At 47.4% G+C, this 27454-nt stretch overlaps 1 protein-coding gene across 1 annotated transcript in view; it reads right to left on the bottom strand.

Annotated features, from left to right (window-relative positions):
• CSMD2 (CUB and Sushi multiple domains 2) overlaps positions 1-27454 on the bottom strand; it is a 600568-nt gene that overhangs the window by 259895 nt on the left and 313219 nt on the right. Inside the window, 2 exon segments of the mRNA XM_058718151.1 lie at positions 7253-7365; positions 10730-10833. Of these exon segments, the coding sequence (XP_058574134.1) occupies positions 7253-7365; positions 10730-10833 (217 nt within the window).

The raw sequence follows: 27454 nt of genomic DNA, 5'->3' as shown, positions 1-27454 counted from the left end.
TGCCCTTAGAGAGTCACAGTCAAATGGCTGCAGAAGTTAAGTACAAGGGAAATGATGAGGGCAAGGGAGGAGGTGTGCACCTGACCACACAACCTTTGGGAGAGCAGAGGAGGAAACTCAGAGGGAGTGGGAGAGGCAAAGAGGCTTCACGGAGGCTGCCAAGCTGGAAACCTGGGAATCAGCCTGGATTCTGCCTTCCCCTCCCCACCTGCAGCCTCACTAACTGTCTCATCCTGGCCCCCCTCCGAAACATCCCAGCACCCTCTGCTCTCCAGCCCCTCTCTCACTGTTCTAGTCTACCCTCTACCTGGATGGTGGCATCAGGCGAGAGTGGGTCCCCTGCCTCTTGCCTCTATTCTGTACTCAGCAAAGCAGGCTGAGATGGCTCCGAAAGAAAAATCCCATCATTACTATGTCCTGTTCATTGATTCTTTCATGGCTGCCTAAAATCCACAGATTAAGCCCCTAACAGCTTGACGTGGCAGGATCTTGCCTACCCCCTCCCACTCCAGACTCATCTTTGCCCATCACTGACCCTGAGATTTATCCATCCCCAAACTGAGCGGTCTGTGGGGAGACAAAACAGTGCAGTGGTGATGAGCAGAGATCTAAATCCCGGCCCTGACATAAGTAGGAGATCTTGCACATTTCCTATTCTCCCCGAGCCCTATTTTTGTCATCTGTAAAATGGAAATGGTAATAACGCCCACCTTTCAGGGTTGTTCTGAGGATTTAATGAACTTATGTGTATAAGACAATTGTCAAAATGCCTGGCACATGGCATGTAACCAGTAACCAGTAGGTGTTTCCCCATAGTCATTATCACCCGGTGCCTGGTGGAGCCCAGCCGGCTCTCACATGGCACTGTGTCCTCTCTTCCTGAATGAACACCCCCTGCTCCTCTGTCAGATGAGGAATCGCCTTTAAGCGTCAGCTCAAGTGCTTCTTAATCTGGGATCTTCCCTCAAATCACCTAGGCAGACTTAGGGGATCTTTCTCTCTCACTCCCAGCCCTTTGGACCGTTTTCTGCCATGGCTCCATTGCTGTCATTTTTGGCATGCATTTCTCTATGTTAAATGAAAAATTTCTTGAGGACCAAGACTGTTTTTGAAAAGTCTATACTACCAGCTTCTAGCACAGTGGGAGGCAAGGATGGAGCATTCAGTACATATTTGCAGGATGATGAGTGGCGGAGAGAGAGAAGGATGGAAGGAAAGAAGCAGGAAGGAGGAATGAAGGAAGAGAGTATAGTATCTGGAGGATAGTTAGAAATTCGCTGTGGCTGGAGGTGACAGTGAAGAGAGATGAGACCACAGAGAGGGTCTGAGAGGCACCGTGAAGAGCCTGGTTCCATGACTGAGGAGTCATCTATGGGTTGTCTTGGAGGCTATCAGTTCCTCAAAGCCAGGGGTCCCATCCCTTCTGCCCTCTGTATCTCCAGAACCAAGGACAGTGTCTCACACATACTGAGTGGCCCAGACCCATTGTTCAATTAGCACAAACCCCTTTCGAGTGACGGAGACACTGTGGTGCTTAAGACAACCCCTGGGCATGCCTAGATCTCATGGATTTCCTTAGAACCACAGCCCACTCCACTTCTCTGCTTCTGATGGGAAGGGTACAAGGAGGCTTGGGGCATAGTGCATCCGTCTGTATGTGCATCTGGGTTTTCATGCATCTCTTTGCAAAGGCTGTCACAAATTGGGTGGAAGTGTGGGTAGATGAAGTGGGTGACGTTCTTCCTTCCCCATCTCCTTCCTCCACAACACTATCATGGGGATGTCACAGCTGAAGGAGGTTAGGGACAGGGGGTAAATGTGGACATACAGAGCACTGGGGTTGCCTCCAAGCTGTTTGCATCAGCCCCAAGCTAGAGCTTGCTATTTGCAAAAGCCCATGTATTTAGAGAGCATATCTCATGGACAAATTACTTCCTGCCAATTTTCTCTTCAGTATCATAATGCCAGTTTATTGCAGACCGCTTGCAGCCTGCCAAATTTTAATGGTGCAGCATTCTCTGTTGTTTGCCAACCCCCCACCCTCAGGGGCCAGGACACACTTGGGTACAGCGTGGATCCCACTGGGCTTTCCTGACAGTGGGCAACTGCTGCCTGCATCTAGCTAAACCCTAGCTCTCTGTGCCTGAGAAAGCTTTAAGGGTCTCATGGAAACCCAGGGAGTGTCTTAGGAACATGCTTAGTGTTATTCCTGGCAAGTTGGGGAGTTTGGGCCTCTCGGCTCATGGGGATAACGTACAAAGCAGAGGTATCCTGAATAGAGCTGACTGGAGGCGAAAAATGGCCTTGTGCTTGAAGCGAGGCAGGGTCCAAAAAGGAGTGGCACCAATGATGCCGGTCTGTTGTCCTTGGCCTTCTTTCCAGCCCAGCTCTGAGGCCATCACTTTTAGGAAGTTCACCTATGTCTCCACTTTTAGGAAGTTCACCTATGTCTCCACTTTTAGGAAGTTCACCTATGTCTCCCAGCAGCATTAAGTTCTTGGGAAGGGGATGGAGGTGTGGGAGGCAGAGGGCTAGTCTTGCCCGTGTTCTCCCTACTCGCTCTCAGACTTCATGTTCTCTCTCAGGGACCTCTGACCAACTTGTTCTCATCCTTTACACAACTCTCCATTCCAGACACCTGTTCCTCCATGGAGCCTTCCCTGATGCCCTCAAGCAACGTTATCTGCCCCTCCTTGATATTTCCTCATCTTCTCGGACTTCCTTGACTCTACTGAACATAGGCTACGACTTAGGTGAAGGCAGAGATTTTCTTCTTGTCCTCGGGGCCCCAATGTCCTGAATAGTGTCTGCAACACACAATAGGAGCTTAAATAGTATTGAATACACAGCTGACCTCATTTCCAACACGGGTCCCCGCTCTTGGGCATCCTTTCTGTATAATCTCTACCGCCCTGCTCCTTCATTGTCTCCAGGGTCAAGGTCTCAGCTCCTTCTTTGCCTGTGCCAGCCAAATCCCCAGATTTTGCATTAGGCTGCCAGATTCCAGGCTCTGAGTCAGGAAGCAAGGAGACTCCCAGATTGATGCTAAAACTTGTTAGCAAGTTGTATGTAATTTTATAATGTTTCTGGTAAGTGCTAATTGCCTGTTCCTTAAATATTTCTTGTTCTACTGGGAAGCAAAGCAATTGCAACTCTGAATGCATTTCCTACAGCTGGCTGCCCCCATGGAGGGGGACTGAGTTCCAGGCTCCAAGTACTCAGATATTGATGGAGCCTGAGTCCCCTCCCCCACCCTGACCTGTGATTGTGACAAACAGAACTGGAAGAATTTCTAGAAAGTAAATCCCCCAATTTTCCCACCCAGGGCTCACACTTTTAATGAGGGGAGGGAGGTTATACTGCAGTGCCACCTGCCGGCCCCAAGGAAGCTTCTCTTTACCTGAGCTGGGGCAGAGGGCATATTGATGATGATGGGGCCAGAAGTGCCTGGAGGGTGGTCTCTGCCCACGAATGCCTCATGCCACCTGTGGAACATCTACACCCTCCTATCACCGAGCCAAGGGGCCTAACATGTATGGAATTCCCCAGAAGCAGATAAAAGGAGGGCTAGGATAGGGACGGAGGTCATTCAGAAGCTCTGGGCCAAGGGTGCAGGTTAGGAGAGGAGCTACGGACCTGGGGAAGCAGGCAAGGGGGCAGGCTTTTAACTGTTTACTCTGGCTGGCCCTGAGGGGCAGGCTTTTAACTGTTTACAGGCTGGCCCTGTGTTGGGAGCCTCACTACACCGAGCCCTTGGAAGAACCCCCATGAGATCACTGTTTATCAGTCCACCTTCGCAGGTGAGAAAACTCAGAATCAAAGATATGGAGGGAGTGGCTAAGACCACACACAGAACCAATGGCAGAACTCAGTTAAAAACAGAGTTTGTCTGACCCCAAAGCCAGGGGGACAACGGAGAACGCCTGGCTCTTGCATCTGAGCTCTGAGAGGCGATAAAGTGGGCCGTGAGGGGATGGAGAGGGTGTGGAGGAAGGGTGTTTGGTTGTGCTTGTGTAGAAAGTCATTAAACCTTAATCTGAGAGCTTTTCTGAACGCATGCTGTATGCCAGGCACTGGGCACTCTGTGGGTTCACAGGAGCCAGAATGTGGCTTGGAGTTACCGTAAATGGAGAGTCTTGGATACCATGTGAATGATAACCCTAAGAGCGATGAGAAGTCATCATGAGGAATTTTTAAGTAGAAGAGAACTCTGCCAGATGTGGATCCTGGAAAGATCGCTGGGATGTGTGTGGCCGATGGTGGGTGGGGGAGGACTAGAGTCAGGGAGGCCAAGAAGAAGGACTGGGCCATCATTCAAGTGAGAGGTGATGACAGCCTCAGCCATGGGAGTGACAGAGGGGCTGGGACACTGCAGCGGGAGAACTGACAATCTGGGAACTGAGTCAGAGATGAGAGAGGGAGAGGGAGAAGGAGGAGGAGGAGGAGGTGAGGCCCAGTGATGGTATGGATGGTGGCACAATTCATCAACACGGGGACACTGGAGCAGGCGGTGTGGCATGGGGGTGGAGATGGTGAGCTCGGTTTGGATGATGTTAATGGACTGAATGTGTGTGTCTTCCCCAAATTCATATGGTGAAGTGTTAACCTCAAATGTGCCTGTATTTGGAGATGGGGCCTCTAAGGAAGTAACAAAGGCTAAATGAGGCCCTAGGGGTGGGGCCCAAAGCCAATAGGATTAGTGTCCTTATAAGAAGAGACACCACAGAGCTTGTGTCCCCCACCCCCACCGCCTCCAAGGAAAGACCATGTGAGAACACAGTCATAGGCTGCAGTCTGAAGACAGCCCAGACCAGAAACTGAATCAGCCAGAACCTTGATCTTGGACTCTTAGCCTTCAGAATTGTGAGAAAATAAATTTCTGTTTCAGCCCTCAGTGTATGGTGTCTTGTTATATCTGCCCGAGAAGCCTAACGTGCGTGCCTTGGGTTTGAGATGTCTGAGGGAGAAGCGTATCAACTGTGTCACAGGAAGACTACAAATGGGGAACAGATTTGGAAGTCACCAGTGTTTAGGTTGAGATGGAAGCCATGGGAATGGATGCAATTAACTGTGGAGGGTTCTAGAAGAAAGAGGACAGAAAGCTGAGGAGAGACCCCAAGAAGGGCCTGCTCTGCAGGGGCAGCGAGGGGCCAGCCAGAGAGATGGCCCAAACAAAGCTAATTCCTCTTTCCCACGTGACAACCCTTCAAATATTTAGATGCAGCTCTCCGTTCTCCTGAGTCCACTCTTCCCCCAAATATACTTTCAGGGGGCCATTAACCTTTGTCACTGGGCTTGACTTCAGCCCTCTCCCTACCTGTCCCCACAATTAAGCCCAATTCTCGGTGCCTGGGCAGAACAGAATAAAGCACAACTAACTCCCTGAGGTAAATTCCAGGCACTAAGTTTCTGAACCTTAACAGAGGACATGGTATTTATTCCCACTGCATCTGATCCTGGTAACTTGGGCAACTGCTCCAACCCATCGACGTCTTCCTGCACCTTGTTTGCTGATTCCTATACTGTCGTCCCTTTCCGGCTCATGCTATTCATGTCTTATCCATGCCATTGATAAAATATGGACAGATTAAGGGCACGTGGGTGGCACAGGATCACTTCTCCCCACTTCTGGAAACATTCAGTGCTGAACATGCACAGAATTTCAGAAATGGGGAAAACTCTGAGTCCAAATCCATTCCCATTTTCCAAGGGGTTGAGTGTCAGAGAGGCCTGAATTAGGGTCTCCTGACTTCCCTCCACTGCCCCCCAGAGCTGCATGTAACTCTGGTACCCAAAGAGACACTGGTTTAACTACCTGTGTCCTCACTCACTAGTCACTCATAATTGCTGTGCAATTCTTATTTTCACATCCTTTATCAAACTTATTGTTTGCAGAAGCCCTGTGTCCTAGGGCATATTATTACATCCATGTCACAGGTGAAGAAACAGAGTGCCAGAGAGGCTCCCTGACCTGCCATGGAGCTAGAAAGTGAGAGAAACAGGATGTGGGCCCACCAGCACCTGTCACCCTGTAGGTGTTCTCTGTCTGCTGTTCTGTGTCACCTCGACACGTGCTTCCCATTCTTACAACAGTACCTTCACTGTCCTGGCCTCCAGAACAGGGAGAGAAAACATTTCTGTTCTTTTAAGCCCCCCAGTTTGTGGGCCTTCTCCAGAGTGGTTGTAGGAAACTAACACACCTCCTGTGTACCCAATCTGGAGACAGAGCACAGGTCCTGGTACAGGAAGAAGTCCTGGGCCCTGGTCCCTGGGACACACTGAGCAGAAGAAGAGTCTCTAGGAGTTTCTCCCCCAACTCATCTCATGTAGAATGATCAGGTCTCTGGATGGGGGTGGGTAAATACCTTCTCTCCCTTATCCCCTGCCCTGCCTCTCTGATAGCCACCGAGTCATTTTCAAGACTCAAGGCTCACTTTCTTGATAGAGCCTTTCCTGATGCCACACAAAGGATGAATGCCTCTTTCTCTGTGCTCCCACTGGCTGTTTGCCACAGGTATCTTGCTTCAGTGATAGCTCGTGTGTTTTTTCCTCTCACTACTAGAGTGTGGACTCCTTGCAGGGGCTCGGATCTGATGCATTGGATCCCCTAGTGCTGGGCTAGGCTCTGCCACCAAAGAAATGTGACCAAATGCCCAGGGGGCTGGCCTCTGCTCCCCTTTCTGTGGGGATCGGCATCGGCAGTCATCATCAATAGGAAGTCTGGAGGCGCACATAAGGCTGATGGTGGTGGTCTCTCCTGGGCCCAGGGTTTGCTGTTCCCTTAATGCTGATTCTCAGTAGATTCAGTTCATCTGCATTTGTACCCTCCTCAGGCCACCAATGGTGTGTGTGTCCCCAGCCCTGTGCGTAGTTACTCATCACTGTGACCCATATATGAGCTTGGGAAGCTACTTCTTCCAGTTAAAGATAAAAAAATAAGCAAGGCTCCAAAAATTTATGGGGTCTTTTAAAGGTCTACACAAGCCAGGTATGAATTGCGGATGAAACTAACGTATGCGTCTGGTGCTGTGTGGTCTGTGCTTCACGTGCTTTATCCCAGATAATCCTCAAAACAGTCCGGGGACCCACTGCATGAAGGAGGTGAGGCTCAGAGAAGTCGGATAATGTGCCTAAGGAGACAGGAAGCTAGAGCGGGGCAGAACCAGGATGCGAACCCAGGGCTTGCTGATTCCACATCCAGACCCCAAGTCTGATCCTACAGTGAGTGTACTGGCTCCTCAAGAGCAGTTACCTTCGTAAGAAGCCTTGAATCCCAGGGAGCTGCCACTGCCATCGGTCTGGAAGAGGAGCCACATTTGATGGTTGGTGCTGACAATGAGATCTGGGACCGACGTACCTGTCAGGCTGTCAGGAGAGAGAGATTTAGAGGCATGCACCCCACCATGGCACCCCACTGAATGACTAGAAACCCTGGCCACTCAGGCAAATCCCTGGCCCCACACTATTTGACTCTGGAGCCCAGAGCATGTGCTCCAGGGGCGGGAAGACTCACCACCTCTCCCCTTCAGCCACAGGTGGGGCTTGGATTTAGCCCCTGGGCTCAGGAGGGTGATCTGTGTCCTTGCTTTCTCAGGGGACAGAATAGCTGTAGTCAGAGCTAATGAAGGGGTGTCTACAATCCTGCCACCTTCGATCTCTCATGTGAACTGTACTGCAGAAAAGACACAGACAGAAACTCATTGCTGCAGTCGGAACCCAGCCATTCCTTTGAATGAGACATCTCTCTCCATTCTATATATGAAGCAAGTCTTAAAGTGCAACTGTCACTCTGGGGCCACATTCTTTCTGAAGAACAGAGTTTAAGCATGGGGAAGATTCTGATTCAACTCACATTTACCAAAACCTATCCAAACAAGACAATTTTCCATCTATTATCTTATTAAATGACCCCAGTAGGCCAGGGAGGGAGGGGTTGCATTATCCCCATTGTACAGATGAGACCAGGGTGTAGAATGGACAGTGGCTTTACCAAGGTCAGCCTGATGGAAAGCGGTAGAGCCAGAGCCTGTGCATAGGCTGGGGTTTCCATATGGAACCATCCTCTTGCTGCTGAGACCAGACAGATCACCAGCCCAGATTGGGAGTTGGTTGTAGATGGCGTGATTGGATCAACGGGTCTTAATCTCTGCTCCATTCTGGGGTCTCAAAGCTTGGAGGGCCATTGAGTTGGCTGCAGGGATGATGATCGCAGCATGAGTGCCATAGGGGTGGAGCTACACCTGGGGTACACCGGCCTGGCCCATGTGACATCACTGGGTTAGGGTGCTGGCGTTCTGTAGTAAGGACTGAGGCCAAGCCAGGGCTGGCTCCTGACTCTAGGGTGGCAGAGTCTGTTTGACCCAACTATGACAACAAAGGAGTCCAACCATTTTGTGTGTTTCCCTGAGGTTTGAGATTGACATTGGCCTAAAGAGATAGGAGTGTGAGGGCAGAGCCCCTGGGCTGTTACAGAACTTATTGGGAACTCACCCAAACTACATAGGTCCAGAGACCTGCATGTAAACCCTGGATCTGCCATTCATTTGCTGTGGGGCCCTGGGCAAGTGGTTGACCCACTCTGGGCTTTTTTCTTTCATGTTAAATAAGGGGTTTGGGTTGTATGATCCCTAAGAATCTTTTCAGCTCTGCTGTTTGTAAGGTTCTCTCTATGACAAAGTACACTGGGATTTTGTCTTTGGAGGAGACAGAACTGGGATCCTGGCCTTCTGGGCGCACTGAACTGATGTAACATATAGGGCAGGTGAGTGATGAGGATCCACCAACAGAAGGAAGGGGGTATGATGGCTAGTTTTGTGGTTCAATTTTACTGGGCCGAAGAGTACCCAGATAGCTGGCCGAACATTGTTCTGTTTCTGTGAAGGTGCCTTTGGATGACATTAACATTTAAATTGGTAGACTGAATAAAGCAGATTCCCCCTCTCAGTATGCGTGGGTCTCATCCAGTCAGTTGAAGTCCTACATTGAACAAAAAGAACTCTTTTTGCCTGCCAGACTTCCAGCTGGGACAATGCTTGCTTGTTTGCTTATCTGTCTGTCTGTCTATCCATCCATCCATCCATCCATCCATCCATCCATCCATCCATCCTGCCTTGGACCTGAATAAAAACATTAGCTCTTCCTGGGTCTAGAGCCGCTGGCCTTTGCACTAAAACTACATCAACAGCTCTCCTGGGTCTCCAGCTTGCCGACTCACCCTGCAGATCTTGGGGCTTGTCAGTCTCCATTATCATGTGAACTGATTCCTTAAAATAAATCCCTTGCTCTCTGTGTACATCCTATTGGTTCTGTTTCTCTGGAGAACCCTGATGAATACAGTGGAGTAGGCAGGGGGGAGGGGATGTCCTTCAGGCTCACATTCCATTTCTTTCTCCTAAGAGATTCCAAGTCCCAGCCACGTCACCTGATTCAGAGGGTAATGTCATGAGTCATTTAACTGTCCTGACAGGGTCTTCTCTGGCAGGTGTGGGAAGGGCCCAGAACAGAACAGCTCCTGGACAGGGAAGCTATTACTGAATAGCCATTTCTCCTTCAGCATTAAAAGCAGAGGGTGTTAGCCTGGTCGGGAAGGGGTATGGCATGGGATGCTCTCCTCGACTAAAATCAAAAGGCATGAACTCGGGGCGCCTGGGTGGCGCAGTCGGTTAAGCGTCCGACTTCAGCCAGGTCACGATCTCGTGGTCCATGAGTTCGAGCCCCGCGTCAGGCTCTGGGCTGATGGCTCAGAGCCTGGAGCCTGTTTCCGATTCTGTGTCTCCCTCTCTCTCTGCCCCTCCCCCGTTCATGCTCTGTCTCTCTCTGTCCCAAAAATAAATAAAAAACGTTGAAAAAAAAATTAAAAAAAAAAAAAAAAAGGCATGAACTCAATTGCTGGTTCTGCCTCCAACTACCTTTGTAACCTTTGGGTCTCAGTTTCCCTACCTGTTAAACGGGGATAATAACACAAATTAAATGAGATATCGGATGTGAAGTTTCCCTTCCCAGTACCTGGGCACATGGCGGATGTTTGGTGTACATGAAACCCTCCTCCCTCCTCTCCCTGCCATCTGGGCAGGGGAGAGGAGCAAGATCAGGCTGTCTGTGCTGGGCCACATGCACCAACAGGAGTGTTTTCCTATGTTTATGTCAGGCTAGTGGTGGTGGGCAAAAGAGGAGTTAATGCTCCCCACCAGACGCAAGACCCAACACAATGGAATCCCAGGACAGCTAGATATTACCCTCTCCCTTGACTAGACCACATGACACTAGCCTTTCGTTGCTCAGGAAATGTGGCCATCATGTGTATGTGGTCCCAGATCCCTGAAACCATCCATTTCCCAGATAGTTCTTAGCATGCGGGAGGTTAGCAAAACACTTCCCCTGTCTCTGTCTGAAGTCAGACTGCCATGGATGGACATGGCCTTGAGAAGAAGCTGGAGGATGGCAGAAGCAGGGTCTACACAGAAGCAGACCATCATGTGGAATGCTCCAGGTGTGCACACAAAACCTTGACTCTCCCTGCTCCCTGAGAAATGGTTCATTCTATACTCATTTCCTGCGAGAATTTGGCCAGTGCTCTGGAACAGAGGGGCTGAAACCAGCAGCACAGAAGGACCCCTGTCCTTGACACGGTGTGGCCTGGGGACCAGAAAGGACATGATGCATCATTCCAGCACCCCTGGGCCAGGGGCATGTGCTCCCACCCTCCTGACCACAGCCCCACTTCACTCACACGTAGAGGACAGTTTTCTGATCCCCGTCCTGCCCGCCGTCCCCCACCGTCAGGGTGTCGTAGCCCCTTTCCAAGTCGAAGTCCTCAAAGGCCAGCTTGATCACCTGGGGAGGGAGCATGGGGTTAGGGGGCAGGTAGGGGCTGCCAAGAGACACGCGTACAGCTGTGAGGACAGTGAGAAGTTCCCTCCTTGGGTCCTGATGCCCAGAGTCCCTGCGACACCTCCCCACATAACCCTTGATCCAAACTGAGCATTTCCATGCCACCTCTTGGAGCGTGAGCTATTTTTTTTCAGGCCATAGTCTCTAGAGTCCCCTGATGTTTTCCAAAGATGTTCACAGCACATCTGGCCAATTCTGGGGACTGTTATGGGAACATCAGGCACATCTGGCTGCCTGTGAGAAGATTAGATTCTTTCTTCATGCTTTAACGCACAGAAATCCCCTGGACTTGGTGTCAATTTTTCAGGCTACATGTGGCATCTCAGCTCTCTAGCCCCCAGGGATCTGGGGGCAGAACTTTCTCTTAGCCTCTCTTCTGCCTGCTTTGCTCCACCCTCTTTTATCTGTTGAATAAATGAATGTTCCAGGAAGGAGGTTTCAACAAGGTTCTCTCTTGTTCCAGTCCTGCCTTCGACAATATTTACTAAACACACAGCATATGCCAGGTCTAGGAGGTGGGGTTTCAAGAGTGAGCATGGTCCCTGCATTTGGTGAGCAGGGGAGACAGAAAGTACACTGAGAATTGCCATGCTGGTTGATAGGTGTCCCAGTGAGGGGCCTGTGGCTCACAGAGCCTGCACCGGGGGTAGGAGGAAGATGGTCCGTGGTAGTGCTGAGGGTTTTGAAGCCTACAGAAGACGGTCAGGCTGCAGGAGGATGCTGGGAGAGGGAAGGACCATTCCGAGGAGCCAGAGGCACAGGGCCTGAGCTGTGGCAGAGATGGGACATTCTAGAACAAGTGTTCACTGTCTGTTGATGGAAGGTCCACACACTAAGCACACCTCCTAGCTGTTTCACTATGGGGGACGATGTGGTTGGAGGTTCAGTGCAAGGAGGTGACTCAAGAAGGTCCAGAACTTGAGAATTTTGCCTGGAGCTGAGTCCAAAGGGTCTTATAATCTCCCCTGATCCAAAGAGTTGGAGTTTATCCTGAGGGAGAGGTGGTAGAAAAGTTTTAAACAGTGGGTGGCAGGGGCACATGGGCGTTTGAGAAAAACATCCGTCTGGCTGCTCGTGTGGAAACGGATGTGGTGGGAGTGAGGCCAGAGTGGTGAGGATGGGTCTAGGCATTTGTACTCAACTAGGTGAGCGATGGAGGTGGGGGGGTGGGTGGGGGGGCTGGAAACGAGAGACAGGGCCTGGCAATATTTAGGGCTTTGTGACTGGATGGGTGTGGGGACCAAGGGAGGGGACAGGATTCTGGATGACTTGTGGGTCTCCGAACAGGTGGATGGTGGTGCCATTCATGAAGACAGGACACAGAGGCACCACTCCTAATGGCTAATCTGGGCCTCTTTTTATCAGTTTCATTTTTTTAAAGGTTTTATTTAAATTGCAGTTAGTTAGCCTACAGTGTAATATTACTTGCAGGTGTACAATATAGTGATTCAACACTTCCACACAACCTGGTGCTCATCACGACAAGTGCGCTCCCTAACCTCCATCACCCTCCCCCATCTTCTCCTCCCCTCTGGTAACCATCAGTTTGCTCTCCATACTTGAGTCCGTTTCTTGGTTTGTCTTTTTTCCCTGCTATGATCATTTGTTTTGTTTCTTAAATCCCACGTATGGGTGAAATCATATGGTATTTGTCTTTCTCTGACAGACTTATTTCGCTTAGTATTATACTCTCTTGCCCCATCCATGTTGTAGAAAATGGTAAGATTTCATTCTTTTTTCTGGCTGAGTAATATTCCATTGCATGTGTGTGTGTGTGTGTGTGTGTGTGTGTGTGTGTGTGTGTGTGTGTATACACTCCACATCTTCTTTATCCGTTCATCTGTGGTTCCAATCTGATGAAGATTTTCCCCTCCCAGTGGGGAGGCCGGAGGTGTTCTTTGTGTTCTATTCTATGACCCAAGGAGTAGAGGATTCTCATGGATGGTTTTTCCTTGTTGTGCAGGTGTCCTCTGTGCAAACCCACAAACTGCTAGGGGACTTGCACAGCCTCACCCCCGGGTGCCTTCAGGGATCTCAGAGGCCAGCTGCTGCCTGGCCACCATTTCTGAGGGCCCCTCTGCACGGGGCATGGTGTTCACAGTGGGGAGCATCTCTGTTATAAGTACACCCTTGAGCACAGAACAAGATGGCAGAGGAGATGAGTGCCACTGGCTGGAAGAAAGGCTTCCCAAAGGAAATGAAGCCCAGGCTGAGTTCAGGAGATGAACCCAAGTTACCTAAATGGATGAGGAAGGGGAAGCCATCCAGGCGGAGGGAGGAGCAGGTGAACGGGCAAAGGTCTAGAGACTCCTGACAGTGGCTTAATGCAGATGGAAGTGGAGGCTGGTGATGGGAGGAAGTGGGAGGACCAGATTAGGAAAGGCTGTCTGTCATGCTAAGGATTTGGGCTTTGTCCTAAAGGCAAGGGGAAATGATGGACGATTTGTGAGGAAAGGTGTGACATGTCATTTTTGTTTTAGCAGCAACAGCGCTGAGGGCTGGTGGGAAACCCAGGAGAGTCTGAGCTGTGGCAGTGTGTGTGTGAGGGGGGTATGTGTGCCTGCAGCAGGCAGCGGCTGGGGTGCGTTAGGAAAGAGGGGACAGCAGGTAACTGTCAACAGTGAGTGGGGCTGCCTTAGCCCCTCTGGTTTTCCCATTGACAGGCAAGATCGCCCCCCACGCTCCCTGATGGCCAATGGCATCATTGGGGGACCATCCGCTCAGGCTGGAAACTCCTTCCCTTCTCACCCTCCCTGGTCCTGTCCTATATGAATAATGTCACCACTTCCCAGCCAGACACACATGGAGGAGACCTGGGAATCTGCTGGGATCTGGGCATTGGCGACTCTGGTTTGTACAGACCCCTCCTTCCCCATGGGCTCCCCTAGCAATGTCTCCTCCCTGAGGCCCGTCTTCTCCAAGTGCTCCGATACCCTTCCTCACCTCTGTGTCAGCACTTACCTGCTGTACTGGCACTGATCTGTTTACCTGCTCCTCCACTGCATGTGCCAGGCACGTGCCAGGGGCTCAGACAATGCTAAATCAGAGAACATTTTCCAAACCCTTCCCAGTTCTCCAGCAAGGACAGATTGCTAGGCTCCCAGTCCCCCATACAAGTTACCATGTGGAATAAAAGCTGGCAAACTGTTTCTGTAAAGGGCCAGAGAGTAAATATTTAAGCATATGATGTCTGTTGCAACTACCCACCTCTGCTGTTGTAGCACGAATGTAGCCATAGATAATATATACGTGAATGGGTATGGCTATGCTCCAGTAAAACCTGATTTACAAAAAAAAGCAACGCTAGCTTGCTGACCCCTGGTCTAGGAGATTCTCTGAGACACCTAATCACAGTTTTTGATCATCTTTTCGTAACGAGAGTTCTTCACTACAAGCACTGACCCTACAGCATGCTCAACTCTGCTCTGAGCAGTTTAGATGCATCAATTCACATCGACTCACAACAGTAGCTACTATGAATACCTCCAGTTTACAAATGGCACAGAGACGTTAGGCGATTTGCCTAAGATCACACGGCCAAGTGGTAGAACTGGGACTCACCAGGCCACCAGAGGCCAAGCTCTTTGCCGCTCACTGCCTCACAGCAGCCCCAGTGAGGCCTTAGGTCCACTGGGTAGGGACCATGACTTACCCTTTCAAACCCTCCCTAAGCTCTTTTGCCGAATCCCAGCAGCATGGCAAATGCTTGGGCACACAAAATCCTGCCAAGGCTGGCAGTGCCTTCTGCAGGAGGAGGGGCCTGGCCTCTGCAGGGAATAATGGCCCTGGATGCACATTCTTGCCACCATCACCCCCTTGCAGCCAGCCCTGGGGCAGAGGACACTGGCTCACCAAGCCACCTCCAAAAAAGGCAGGGTATGATTATTATGTCTATAATGGGAAAATACTGCTTGGAAGGCCAGAACCCAGAGCCATAAAATGATTCCCATCATTGGTTAGAGCAGCCATGGATGTGAACTGCATTTTAGAGCATCTGACCCTAACGCAGGAGATAATTACACTGAGTAGACCGTACAATAGACAAAACACTGCAGTTTTGGGACAGGCCCCCAGTGCACAACGTACTGATGCTTTCATTTTTTTCCCTCCTCTCTTTGGCCTTTGTTTAAAGACGAGATTCTATAATGACTCATTAACTAACATGCACATCAATCACATTCGCCAAGTGTCTTCCCGAGACAGGAGAGTGGCAGCACGTGAAACAGGCGTGATCAAAGAGGCATATTTGTATACAGCTCAGACACCCAATTTGCGCCCATTATGAGTAGATGAACCCATCATCTAGCACAGAGTGACTGAGCACCTGCCATGTGCCAAGCACCGAGCTAGCTGCTTCCCAAGTGTTACCTCGCCTGCCTGGCAGGTTAGAAGCAGAACCCCAATGCTGAGAGCACGGTGAGGATGGTGATGGCTGGGGATGGCAGTGAAGGGGAAAATGACAGGGGGCTGCCCGAGGAGGGAGGTGTGCTGGGCCCCACAGGATGGAGAAGGGTGTGCTCTCTGTCCAGTAGATCCTGTGAATAGTGAAGTAGGAAGGAAGAGCAGGGAAGGCAGTCAAGGCAGGGCAGGGGTGAGGGTTGAGAGCAGCCTGGTGGGGTCTGCAGTTGGCTTTTGCCTGGCAGGCCAGAGCGGGTGGTCTGGACTTGATGGTGAACATGAGGGGAAGCTGTAATTCAGCATGAAGGGAGGGCTGGAGGCAGGGAGACCTGCCAGGAGGCTGGTACAGGGCCCTGGAGTGGTGGGAAGGGGGAGGAGTCTGGAGACTATCACCTCAGCACACAGCTGCCTTCCAGGGAACAGTGGGGGATGGGAGTAAGGCCATGTGCAATGCGCACCTTGGGTTCTGGAGGATAGTCCTAGCTTCCCTTTTTTTTAAACATTACTTTTTTTTTAAATTTTATTTATTAATTTTTTGAGAGAGAGAGAGAGAGAGGGGGAGGGAGAGGGAGAAAGAGATTGGGAATCCCAAGAGAGACAGAAGGAGGGAGAGAGAAGCAGGGCTTACTCGAAGCGGGGCTTACCTGAAGCGGGGCTCAAACTCACCCAGTGCGGGACTCGAACTCACAAACCCTGATCACCTGATGCGGGACTCAAACTCACAAACCCTGAAATCATGACCTGAGCCGAAGTCAGATGCTTAACCTACTGAGCCACCCAGGAGCCCCAGTCTTTGCTTCCTGAACACTGCCCAGGGCCTCCCAAAGGGCAGGGATCCCCAGGCCTGCCAGCCTGTGCCCAGTGCCTCAGTAAGGCTGCAGGGATCTGACAGCTCACAGGCATTTTTTTTCTTTTTTTCTTTTTTGGAAGCTGGAATCCAAGAGACCCAGCCTGAGACAGTTTTGTCCAAGGAGTGAATTTTTGTAACAGCCTCCCTGCTGGACTCCCTGCCTCTGCTGCCTTCCTTCACTCTGTACCCAAAGCTCTGTGCCCCAGGATCCCTTAGAGTAGGGGCTGGATGACTATGGTCCTTGGGCCAAATCGGCCTGTGGACTGTTTTTGTATGGTCCCTTGAGCTAAGAAGTGCTCTTACATTTTAAAATATTTAACAAACAAATAAACCATTACAAAGAAGAATGTGCAACAGAAACTTCACGTGGTCCTCAAAGCCTAAAATATTTATCATCTGGCTCTTTACAGAAAAAGTGTGCCGGGCCTAGAGCAAGGTTTTTCAAGTTGACTTCCCAGGCACCGTAGGGTTCCATGAAGGTACTTCCCTGGCCACCAACACAGGTGGAGAGGGAGCCACAGTGGGCAGAGCCCTCCTCCAACCAAAGCAGTTCCTTTTGATCTAGTTCATGTTTGGGGATTCTGTGATAGACATCGACTGTGGCTTACTCAATGTCTCTTCCTCCGTTTACCCGTACCTAACAGAACTCTGACTGTGGAGTGCAGCAATGAACCTAGCTAACCTCAGAGCTAAGGATGGCTAAGCAACAGGATTCTGGGCAATGAGACATGAGCTGAAGAGCCCTCAGGGCATTTCCCCACCTTTCTCCTTGCTTTCCCAGAATACAGATGTGAGGACCCTGGTGGAACAGCCTTCTTGTGATCATGAGGACAAGAGCCCACACACAGAGAACGGCAGAGGGAAAAATAGAAGGTGCTTGAGACCTGAATGAAATATGAAACCAGCCCTGGACTCTTCACTTCTGGGCCTCTGGTCTATGAGGGAATAAACTGTTTTGCTGAAGCTTCTGTGGAGGCATTTTCTCCAGTTCAGAGCCAATCACAACCTACTGGCTACAGGTTCTGAAGAAAGGCTTCATCACCATGGAAAAGTGTGCCAACTCTTGATCCCCAGGATTAAGCTCAGCATCTTGGCAAGGAAATCCGAGGCTTAAATGGCATTGTCTGCCCCTTCCCAGCTCATTAGCGCTCCCTTCCACCATGGTCTGCTCCAGTCCTACTTCCCCTATTCTGCCTCAGAGCACTTCTCTGAGCCCCTGAGGGCTGACCGCGCTCCCCCCCCCCCCAGCCTCGGTTTACTAATGCTGCTGTCAGTTTGACCACTAGTTCCATGAAAGGGAGGGAATCCCTTTTCCTGGGCACAGCCTGCATGGTGATCCCTGGCCAGGTCTTGCTGAGGGCCCAGATCAGGGCTGGACAGGTGGCTCTTGGGGTTGGGGAGGAAGGGAGGCCAGTGGGAAGGCTGACCGTAACGCTGGGAGTTGAAGGGGAGTGGCCGCCAGTACCCTTGAGGCTTTGGCGGAGGCTGGGAAAGAAAGCCCAGGGGCAGAAACTAAGAACTTTCAGAGGTTCCGGAACTTTGGTCACTAACTCAGGTTGAATTCTGGAGGCTCTGAGAGTAGCAAAGCCTTTCATCCATTCGTGGGCTCATCCACTCACTGACTGATGAATTCATTTATTCACTTATTCATTCAACTGTTAAAATGCATTTGTCAAGTGCTCTGCTTTGGAGAGGCAGCTGCAGGCAAGCGAAACGTGGCCACTGTCCTGAGAGACCTCAGTCTTGAAGAGGAGACACGGGAGCATGTGGAAAACCCCACGCGGTGTGATGGGTGCTGGCATTGCAGACGCATGGGGATGGGGCACATATGAGGGCCACAGAAAGTCCTGGACAGTGGAGGAGCAGGGCCTGCCTTGAAGAACAGAGGAGGGGGTGGGGGGACACCAAGGCCACAGCCAGGTCAAGGAAGAAAGGAACACCAAGAGGTGATGTACAGTGAGGACAAGGGTAAGAGGCAAGGAATCAGGTTTAGCAGGTTTTGCAGGAAGTCATTAAAGGGTCCCACTCCAGGAATGGGCTTGGGGGACTTGGGGGAGACCCTTCTGGTAGCCAGCCAGCCTCTCACACGGGGCCCAGCACAGACAGGGCATGAGTACATGTTTGCTGAATGTTCACAAGTGAGTGAACAAATGGGCCAACAAATGTGCTCCTGACATTTGCACCAGCAAGTGATCATTTGCCTGGGGCGTGATTTCTCAGTTCTGCAGGTCTACAAAGGGGGAGTGATACTGGTAATCCCCAAGGAACAATCATCAAAAGGCTCTTATCTTTGGCTCTGAGGTTCATAACAGGAGCTTTCCTTTCCCTCTCCTTTGCTTGGCCCACCGCCCTCCTCCTCCCACCTCTCTCTGTCTCCCCTGCCTTGCTTTTACTTCCTCTCTAGTGAACGTGGCTTGACTCTCGGGCTCACATCCAGCGAGGTTCATGTGCAAATCAGATCATGTCTTGAGTTCACACCGAGGAGCTTCAGAAGAAAGGTAGATGTGTGCAGGTAGGGGGCACCGACGCGGGTCTGGGCTTCAGTTCTGACTGCAAAAATGGCATCGGTATGTCTTCTGGGAGGCCCAACTGAGAGGTCCTGACAGGAGGCCCCCAGCTTCACGTGGCAGGGCTGTACCTGAGAGATACCTGACCCAGAGAAAGGTCTTCTCCGTCAGTTCTTTGCGCATTCAAACATCTGCTGAGCTCCTCCTTTGTGCCAAGCACCCACGCTGACTGAAGAAGGACTCAACAAAATGCCATCCCTGCTTTCAGGGCACTCATGGGCTATGGGAGAAGGAGATTCTAAACATAGCATGACATGATACCCACACAGACGACAGGTGCTGATAAAATGCTTTAGGAACCAAAGTAGAACAAAGACTTGGTTGGAGCTAGGAGGGCTTCTCAGAAGAGGGGGTATTTGGGCTGTGTCTCAAAGGGGGGGCAGAAATTTGGAGGGGAAAGGAAGGCACACTGAGATAGGATGTGCCCGGACAGAGGTCTTAAAGGGCCAGGTATGTCTACAAACTAGGAGTTCAGTGCGGCTGAAGCTAGGGTTGCCTGAGTGGAGGGACGGAGGGACGGCCCTGTGCGCTTTGCTGCAAGGCAAGGGGATTGTTGTTTATCCATAAGCTTGGCTGGTCAGAGCCTCAGGGGCACCCTTTAAAGGTACAGGTTCCAGGCATCCATCCCAGATCCACTGAATCATATCTTCAAAGAGCTCTGGAATTTGTGCCTCAAAATGTCTCTCTGGGTATTTTTGATGATTAACCAAAGTTTGGGAATATTATTGTGGGTAGAATGACTCTAAGGACCAAGATAGCCCACGTGGCCAAGGTGGGGCTGACATTTCTCAAGGATATCTCAATCAAAGGGAGAATGTGGAGCCATTTGGAGTAGGTCAGCATCACTTGCTCTGAGCCTTGTCTCTCCTCCTTGAATATGCTAAGCTTCCAGGAAGATGGACTGGGTATTTGTAATTGTTTTGTTCTTAGTTTACTGAGTACATACCTACCATTCACCCACCTCCCCAATAAGACTGTAAGCTCTTGTCCCCACGGTGCAGAGCCCATGCTCTGCCCATAGGTGCTCCATCAATGCTGGTGTCTTGACATAGGTTCTTGGCAATTTCCACATCAGAGCATTTTATTTCTCTTTGGATCTTTTTATGGCTCCTGAGGGCAGCGGGGGGAAGGGAGTCCTAGTTACTGGAACATTCCTCCCTCTTAAGCTCAGCCAGCAAAGGTTCTAGAAGGGGAATGGAATTCCAGGAAGAGTCCTCACATCCACAGATACCCAGGTGCCTGGGATGAATAATCATCTCATGACCATAAGGAGAGGCAGGGACATGTGTCCCACTCTGCTCACTTGCAGGCAAACCTCAGCCTCTCCTAACACCATCCTTCTTCACCTGCTCCTTGCAAGGGAGACCCTGTCGTCTCAATCCTATGTGCCTCTCACTTACTTCAGGTACTTCTACATCTTCACTCTCTTCCTCTTTGCCTGCTCCGCCCTCAGCCTACAAACATACTCTAGTTTCTAATGTCCTAAACAAACCAACACTCTGAGCAGCCCCAAACTTTCTGTCCACGCTTCTTCCCTCTCATGCCCTTTCTCCTTCCTTTATGTCACCTTGAAACTTATCAAAAGAGCTATCTAGGCTCCTTGTCCCTAGAGCCTCCCCTCCCACCCATTTACTCCCTGCCCCACAGCTGTTTCTGTCCCCAAAGCTTCACTGAAAGGTCCTCTTCCAAGGCCAAAGGCAACAGTCTCTTTCCAGCGCTTTCCCCAACAAGACTTGTTCATCACCACCACTGTCAGACATATTCTGGTTGGAAACCCTTCCTCCCTCTGTGGTGTGATTCTCCTACCTTACACTGCTCTTCCTGTGTCTTGCACTGTATTTCTTTCATCTATAAGGATGGTGTTCCCAGATCCATTCAGAATCTTCCTATTCTCTTCACTCTCTCCAGGAAGTGTTGTCTATTCCTTAGGCTTCTATTCTCACCCATGTGCTGATGAAGTAACACCCAAATCTCTCTCTTGAACCCCGACTGACCCAGTGTCCAACCAGTGTATCCAAATGTCACTGGATGAAACACAGGCACTTCAAATGCACCATGTTTCCATCCTGACCACTGAAAACACTTCTTCCTGTTTCATTTTCTTTTAAAGACTCCCATTGGGCCAAGTCAGAAAGTATCAAGTCATTATTCATCTGTCCATTGAGTCAATGTTTGCTGGGTGATCATTATGTGCCAGGCACTGTGCTGGTCACTTGGGATACATTGTTGAGTAAGACCCTCTTTCTCTCCTGATCCTCACAGCCAGTCAGCCACCAAGTCCCATTCCATTCCCTACATTTCTCTTAAATCTGTCTCCCTCTCCATGTTTCCAAAGCCTTTGGTTGGTGTCATTTCTCTTACTTGGGTAATTGCTTCTGCCTCCTAACTGGTCTCTCTCCCTCCAGTATCCCTCTTGAATCCTCTCCACTGTTGCCAGAGTGATCTTTCAAAAACTCAGACCTTCCTGCTATTGCTTTTGTTCAGAAGAAAGCAGGACTCTCATCTTTACCAAGGCTGATCTCAGGGCTGTCAGTCCTACACCCTCCCATTTACTCTGGGACCTTGTTCCATCCAGCAGCATAGCCCAGCCACTGAAATGTATGGGCAGTGGAGTCACAAAGACCAGGTTTAAATCCGGTGATGCCACTCCCTGGCTATGCACTATGGCTAAGTTTCCTACCCTTTCAACCTATCCACAATTCACGCTCTTTATCCACCAAGTGGGTCTCTTAAAACCTAATTAATTGTGAAGAGGATGAAATAAAATCATTTATACAGAAGGCTTAGCTCAGTGCTCAGCATATGGTATGCATACAGTAAGATGTAACTGTTGCCGTTATTTCCAAGGGTCTAACACCTGTACCCTTAAAAATCTGTTTCAGGACAAAACCCAAGCCTCTCTGCCAAGCATCTAGGCTGACCACAATCTGGATCCTATGACCTTCCCATCCTCATCTTGATCCAGACAAGGTGATCCAGACAAGAACTGAATTACTTTCAGTTCTGAGAGGTGTTCTACATCTCAGTGCCTTTACACCTGCATCTACTCTCAGATAATGATTTCCAAGCCAACTCATCCTTTAAGATCCTGCTCGAATGTCTCCTCCTCTGTGAAAACTTCCTGACCTTCCAGTTAGTGGCTCCTTCCAACATTTTCCAAGATAGCGAACTGAATACCCCTCCGTCTGCACTTACCCAAACTCTAGCTTTTTATTTATAGGCCTGTCTTCTCTCCTATGTATTGTTCCTCAAAGGCAGAGATCATATCTATAGTCAATGAATGAAAAAGTGCTCATCTCACGACATATTGTGAACTTGAAGAGACTGTGCTTTTTGCTGTGGGAAATGCTCCAAAGGGGATTGGACAGGCAGTCCTTGGACACACCTGTATCTCTCCTGTGGGTCAGTGGACAAAGTTAGAAACACACTGTGCATTTTCCCTGATGTTTGCAGCAAGGCAGTTCTGATTCTTTAGTCTTGGATTTTGAGTTGCCCCACTTATACCCCCGTCTTTCTGCCCTCAATGCTCCCTGACTCTCCTCCAGTGTGGTGTCAGTAAGGGACTTCCTTCAGCCTTTCTGGGATTCTCAGCACTGTCTGAAGTTCATAAAGAACCCATGGAGATGACAGGAACATCCTTTTTTACAGCTTCATTCTGAGGGAATACCCTTTGGAGAGGCTGTTTTCAGGAACCCAGGTTGGTGTGACCTCCTCCTGCAGGACATGTGAGGGAGTGACTGATATGGGGCCACTGACCTTCACACACCAGCCAAGACTAGCTCTTCTGGGCAGGGGAGGGGAGGGTGAATCAAATTGTTTCTCAGAAACTTCTCAGGCCTTACCTACACTTTCTCTTGCACTTCACCTTCAGGTGCAAAAGAAGACTGAGCTAAGTATCTTTAACAATACCCAAGAAAGAGTCTTCTCATCAACAACTTAATAACTTTGTGGTAGTAAGTCCTTCTGGGCCAGCCTCCATCCCCATGTGGCTGAAGCATCCTTCCCCTTTGACTAGGTTCATCATCAAACGGTTTGATGAAATAAAATATTTCTTTATAAAATGCCTCATAGAGGAAATCTGTTTCCATTGTCCCCCGCACTGTGGTCCTAAGCACCTTGACCAAACAACTTAAAAACACTGAGTAAAATTTAAAAAGGAAAAAAAAAGCTTTTTATAAATTAGTAAGTGCTATAAACAGAATCATATATCCCTAAAATTCATATGTCGAAACCCTAACCCCCCAATGTGATGGAATCTGGATATGGAGCCTTGATGGGGGTAATTAAGGTTAAATGAGGACTGTAATCCAATGGGATTGGTGTCCTTATAAGAGGAGCAGAAGACACCAAAAAGTCTCTCTCTAGATTCACACAGAAGAAAGGCCATATGAGAAGGAGGCCATCTACAAACGAGGAAGAGGCCTTGCCAGAAACTGAGTTTGCTGGCACCTTGATTGTGAACTTCTAGCATCCAGAACTGTGAGAAAAAAAAAATGTTCCTTGTTAAGTCTGCTATATTTTGTTATGGTAGCCTGGGCAGACTAATAAAGTAAGAATATTCAGAGTCCACACCCAGTGATTGTAGGGACTCTAAATGTGATTTAGAGCATGAAGTTGGCATTGGCTTTGAGTGCATTTTTAAAGACTGGTAAAGTAGAGCTCTGGTTTTCAGGGCCTTGTGGAGAAGAGGGAACAGGAGACAAAGATCAGGACCCACCAAGGTGGGGACTCTAGTGTGACACCCCTGAATAAAGCTGCACCCTTAGTGTGAGGGTGAGTGAGCAACAAGCATGCCTGCCTTCTCATCTGCCACGACTGCCCTCTGGGCTGGTCTGGAGGCTGATTATTTATCCGAGATCTTGACACTGAGTGGACAGCACACAGAAAACTTCCCTTGAGACTCCTTCACAGTAAGTCTGCCTTCACATGGGTGTGCAGATTACTTGGGTGGTTTGAAACCTTCACACTAAGAATTTACTATCAAAAGGTTTCTGGTTTGGTAATGCCACTAGGCACTGGGCAGAAGTGAATGTAAGCTGTCTCCGGAAGAAACCACCTTCTCCCCAGGTCTCAAAGAAGTCCCACAAAGTTTATGACTCTAACCCCACAGTCAAGAGTTATAGACAGAAAAAATAAGGAAACGTGGTTCTATGGGCAAGAAGTAAGAAACGACAGATAACGGAACCAAACTTAAAAAGATTTCAGATTTGGGATTAACAGATACAGAATATAAAATAAATATGTGTAACATACTTAAAGAATTAAAGAGGGGTCTAAACATATGAGTAGGGGGCAAAATACTATAAAATATGATCAAGAACATTTAAAAAAAACAAATAGGACCTCATAAAATAAAAATGGTGCTATTTGAAATTCAAGCAAATCTTCAGGGAATGAATTCAACAGAGATTAGATGCAGCTTAACAGAGAATTAGTGAAAAGAATGAGAGAAAATGGTAGAAGTTGGGGTGCCTGGGTGGCTCAGTTGATTAGCTATCTGACTTCAGCTCGGGTCATGATCTTGCAGTTTGTGAGTTCAAGCCCTGTGTCGGGCTCTGTGCTGACAGCTCAGAGCCTGGAGCCTGCTTCATATTCTGTGTCTTTCTCTCTCTCTGCCCCTCCCCTGCTTGTACTCTGTCTGTCTGTCTACTTCTCTCACTCAAAAATACTAAAAAAAATTAAAAAAAAATTTTTAAAATGGTACAAGTTATAAAACATAGAAGATGGGGTGAGAAAGATTAATATGCTTTGCCAGATTTCAGGAGCAGGATAGAGAGAGCATAAAGGAGAGAAAACAGTTGAAAAGACAATGGCTAAAAATTTTCCCAAATCAATGAAAGATAACAATCCATAGATTCAAGAGCTTAATGAAGTCAAGCAGGATAAATACCAAGATATCCACAACTAGACACTTGATTATGAAACTGCAGAACAATAAAGACAAGGAACAGACCATAAAAGCAGTGAGAAGAATATCATACAAAGGGATGACAATAAGCTTACAGCCACAATGGGAGCTAGAAGATATTGGAATACTTCCATGTGCAGAGAGAATATGATTATCAACCAAGAATCAAATACTTAGTGAATACCAATGTTCTTTCAAGAACAAGGGGAGAGCAGACATTTTAAGACAAACAAGAACTATGAAATTTTGTCATCAACAGGAAAATAAATTCTAAAGCATGGACTTTGGACAGAAAGAAATTCCAAAGAGAAGGACTAGATACACAAGAAGGAATAGTGAACAAAGTGGTAAATGTGCAAGTAAATCTAAATGGACATTAGTTTTATTAAACAAGAATAATCATGACTTGTGAGGAAAAGACAGGCAACATGAAAATACACACCATAGAGTATGAATTGGGAGGGAGTAATTAAAATTCTCTAAGACCTCTCACTTTACAAGAGGAACATAAAATTACTATTTACATTAGCTTTTATTAAGTGTGCAAATTAATATGTCTTGGGTAACTCTAAAAAATAGAAGTGACAGTATAATTTAAATGGTCTAACTTTTCTAGTTGAAAGATGAATTGTTAGAGTGGATTTTTAAAAATCCAGCTATACATAAGACACACATAAAGCATAAGGAAGTAAAAAAGTTGAAAACAAGAGAACAGAAAAGATTTGTTAAATGACCCTCCCCCTGACCAAAAACAACAACAAAAACAACAACAACAACAGCTTGATGGATAGCGTGGGGGGAAAGTTTTAAAGTAAAAAAACATTACTATAGGTAAAGAGAGTCATTATATAACTATTTTTGAAAAAGTTCAATTCATCAGCAAGATATATAATTCTCAACTTGCATGTCCAATAACACAGTCTCAAAATATATAAAGCAAAAACTGACAGAACTTCAAGGAAAAATAGGCAAACTACTATCATAGTGGGAGATTTTAATATGCCTTCTTCTGCAGTTGACTGATCAAGAAGACAAAACCAATGAAGATATAAAAGATATAAGCACAATTAACAGGGTTATGTAACAAAGATATTAGAACACAAAAACTACAAAATACAGTTTATTTTTTAAGCACGCAAAGAATATATGTGAAAAATGACATTTCTGATCCAAAAGCATGTCTCAACAGACTTCAAATGATTCAATTACAATGTTCTCTGACCATGAGCTTTAGAATCACTAACAAAAGGACAGTTAGAAAAATCCTTTACTTGAAAATTAAGAAATATTTCTAAAAAATTCATGGTTAAAAGATAAAAGAATAATAGAGTTGGAAAATATTCTTAACTAAAGTATAATAGAAATACAACATATAAAACCCTGTGGGAATGTAGCCAAAATAGTTCTCAGGGGAAATTTATAGTCTTAGGTGCTTAAATAAGTTTGAAAAATAATGAATTAAGCATCAAAATTAACATGCTAAATACAGGAATAACAGAATAAACCCAAATATAACAGGAGGAAAGAAATTGGTGAAGTAAAAAATAAATATATCAAAAGAAATATTAACGGAACCAAAACTGGTTATTTGCAAAGAATAAAAAATGTGAAACCTCTGGCAATATTGATTTAAAAAGATACAAAATTAGAAATAAAAGAGGGAATAAAATATATATAGTAAGAGGTAGTATGCACAACTTTATGACCAATAAATTTGAAAACTTACTAAAAGGGACTGAAGAAAAAAAATCCTAATAGTCCTTTGGTCATTAAAAGTATTAAATCTATAGTTTGAAATCTCCCAACAAAGGAACACCAAACCTAGATAGTTCTGCTGAAAAGCTCCACAAAACTTCCAGGGCAGAAGTTATTCCAATCTTTGCTAATAACTCCATAGGACAGAAAGAGAGGATACACTTGCCAAATCATTTTATAAGGCTAACAGTATCTTGATGAAAAAATCTGGCAAGGTTAATATGAAAAACAAAGGCCAATCTCACTAACAAAACAGAAGCAAATTACCAAACAAAATATTAGCAAATCAGGCATTTATAACAATAATACTAAAAGACCAACTTGAGTTTATCCCAGGAATGCAAGGTTGGTTTAATATTAGACAAATCAACCAATGTCATTCACCACCCTAAGAAAATTAAGGAGCAAATCATGATTATATCAATAGATATAGAAAGGTGCTTGATAAAACTCTACACTCATTCACAATAAAAGTGCTTAGAAAGCTAGGGTAAGAAAGAAACTAAAAATTAAAAAAAAAACTTCAGCAAACATCATACTTAATGATAAAATAAAAACATCTATTTAACATCAAACAATGACAAGTGTGCCCATCAATCACAATGACTGATATTATACTGCAGGGTTGATATTATACATTAGGGCAAGAAAAAGAAAAAGAGAAGGTATAAACATTAGAAGGGAAGAAATGAAACCATCATTCTTTGTCTTTTGTAGATATCCCAAATAATTCACAGATAAATTATTATAAAAGTTGCTATGTTAAAAAAAATCAAAGAATAAAAATTAATAGTATTTCTAAACACTGGAAACAACTAGGGATAAAATGAAGTTTTAAAAGATATGATTTACAATAGTAACAATAAATAAAGCTACCTAGAGGTAAACAGATTAAATAGATTTTTTTGTGTAAAAAAATTACACAAGTTTATTGACAGCCATTAAAGAAGCCCTACGGAAACAGATGTACCATACTCAGGGACTGGAAGACTCAGTATCATAAAGATATCAGTTCTTCTCGAGTTCATCTGTAGTTTTGTCATAATTAAAATAAAGATTCAAACAGGTCATTTTGTGGATTTTGGC

The sequence above is a fragment of the Neofelis nebulosa genome, chromosome 2 (assembly GCF_028018385.1).
Source record: "Neofelis nebulosa isolate mNeoNeb1 chromosome 2, mNeoNeb1.pri, whole genome shotgun sequence".
Classification (NCBI taxonomy): Eukaryota; Metazoa; Chordata; class Mammalia; order Carnivora; family Felidae; genus Neofelis; species Neofelis nebulosa.
Note: the sequence above shows the minus strand (reverse complement) of the source record. Positions and strands in the feature narration are given on the sequence as shown.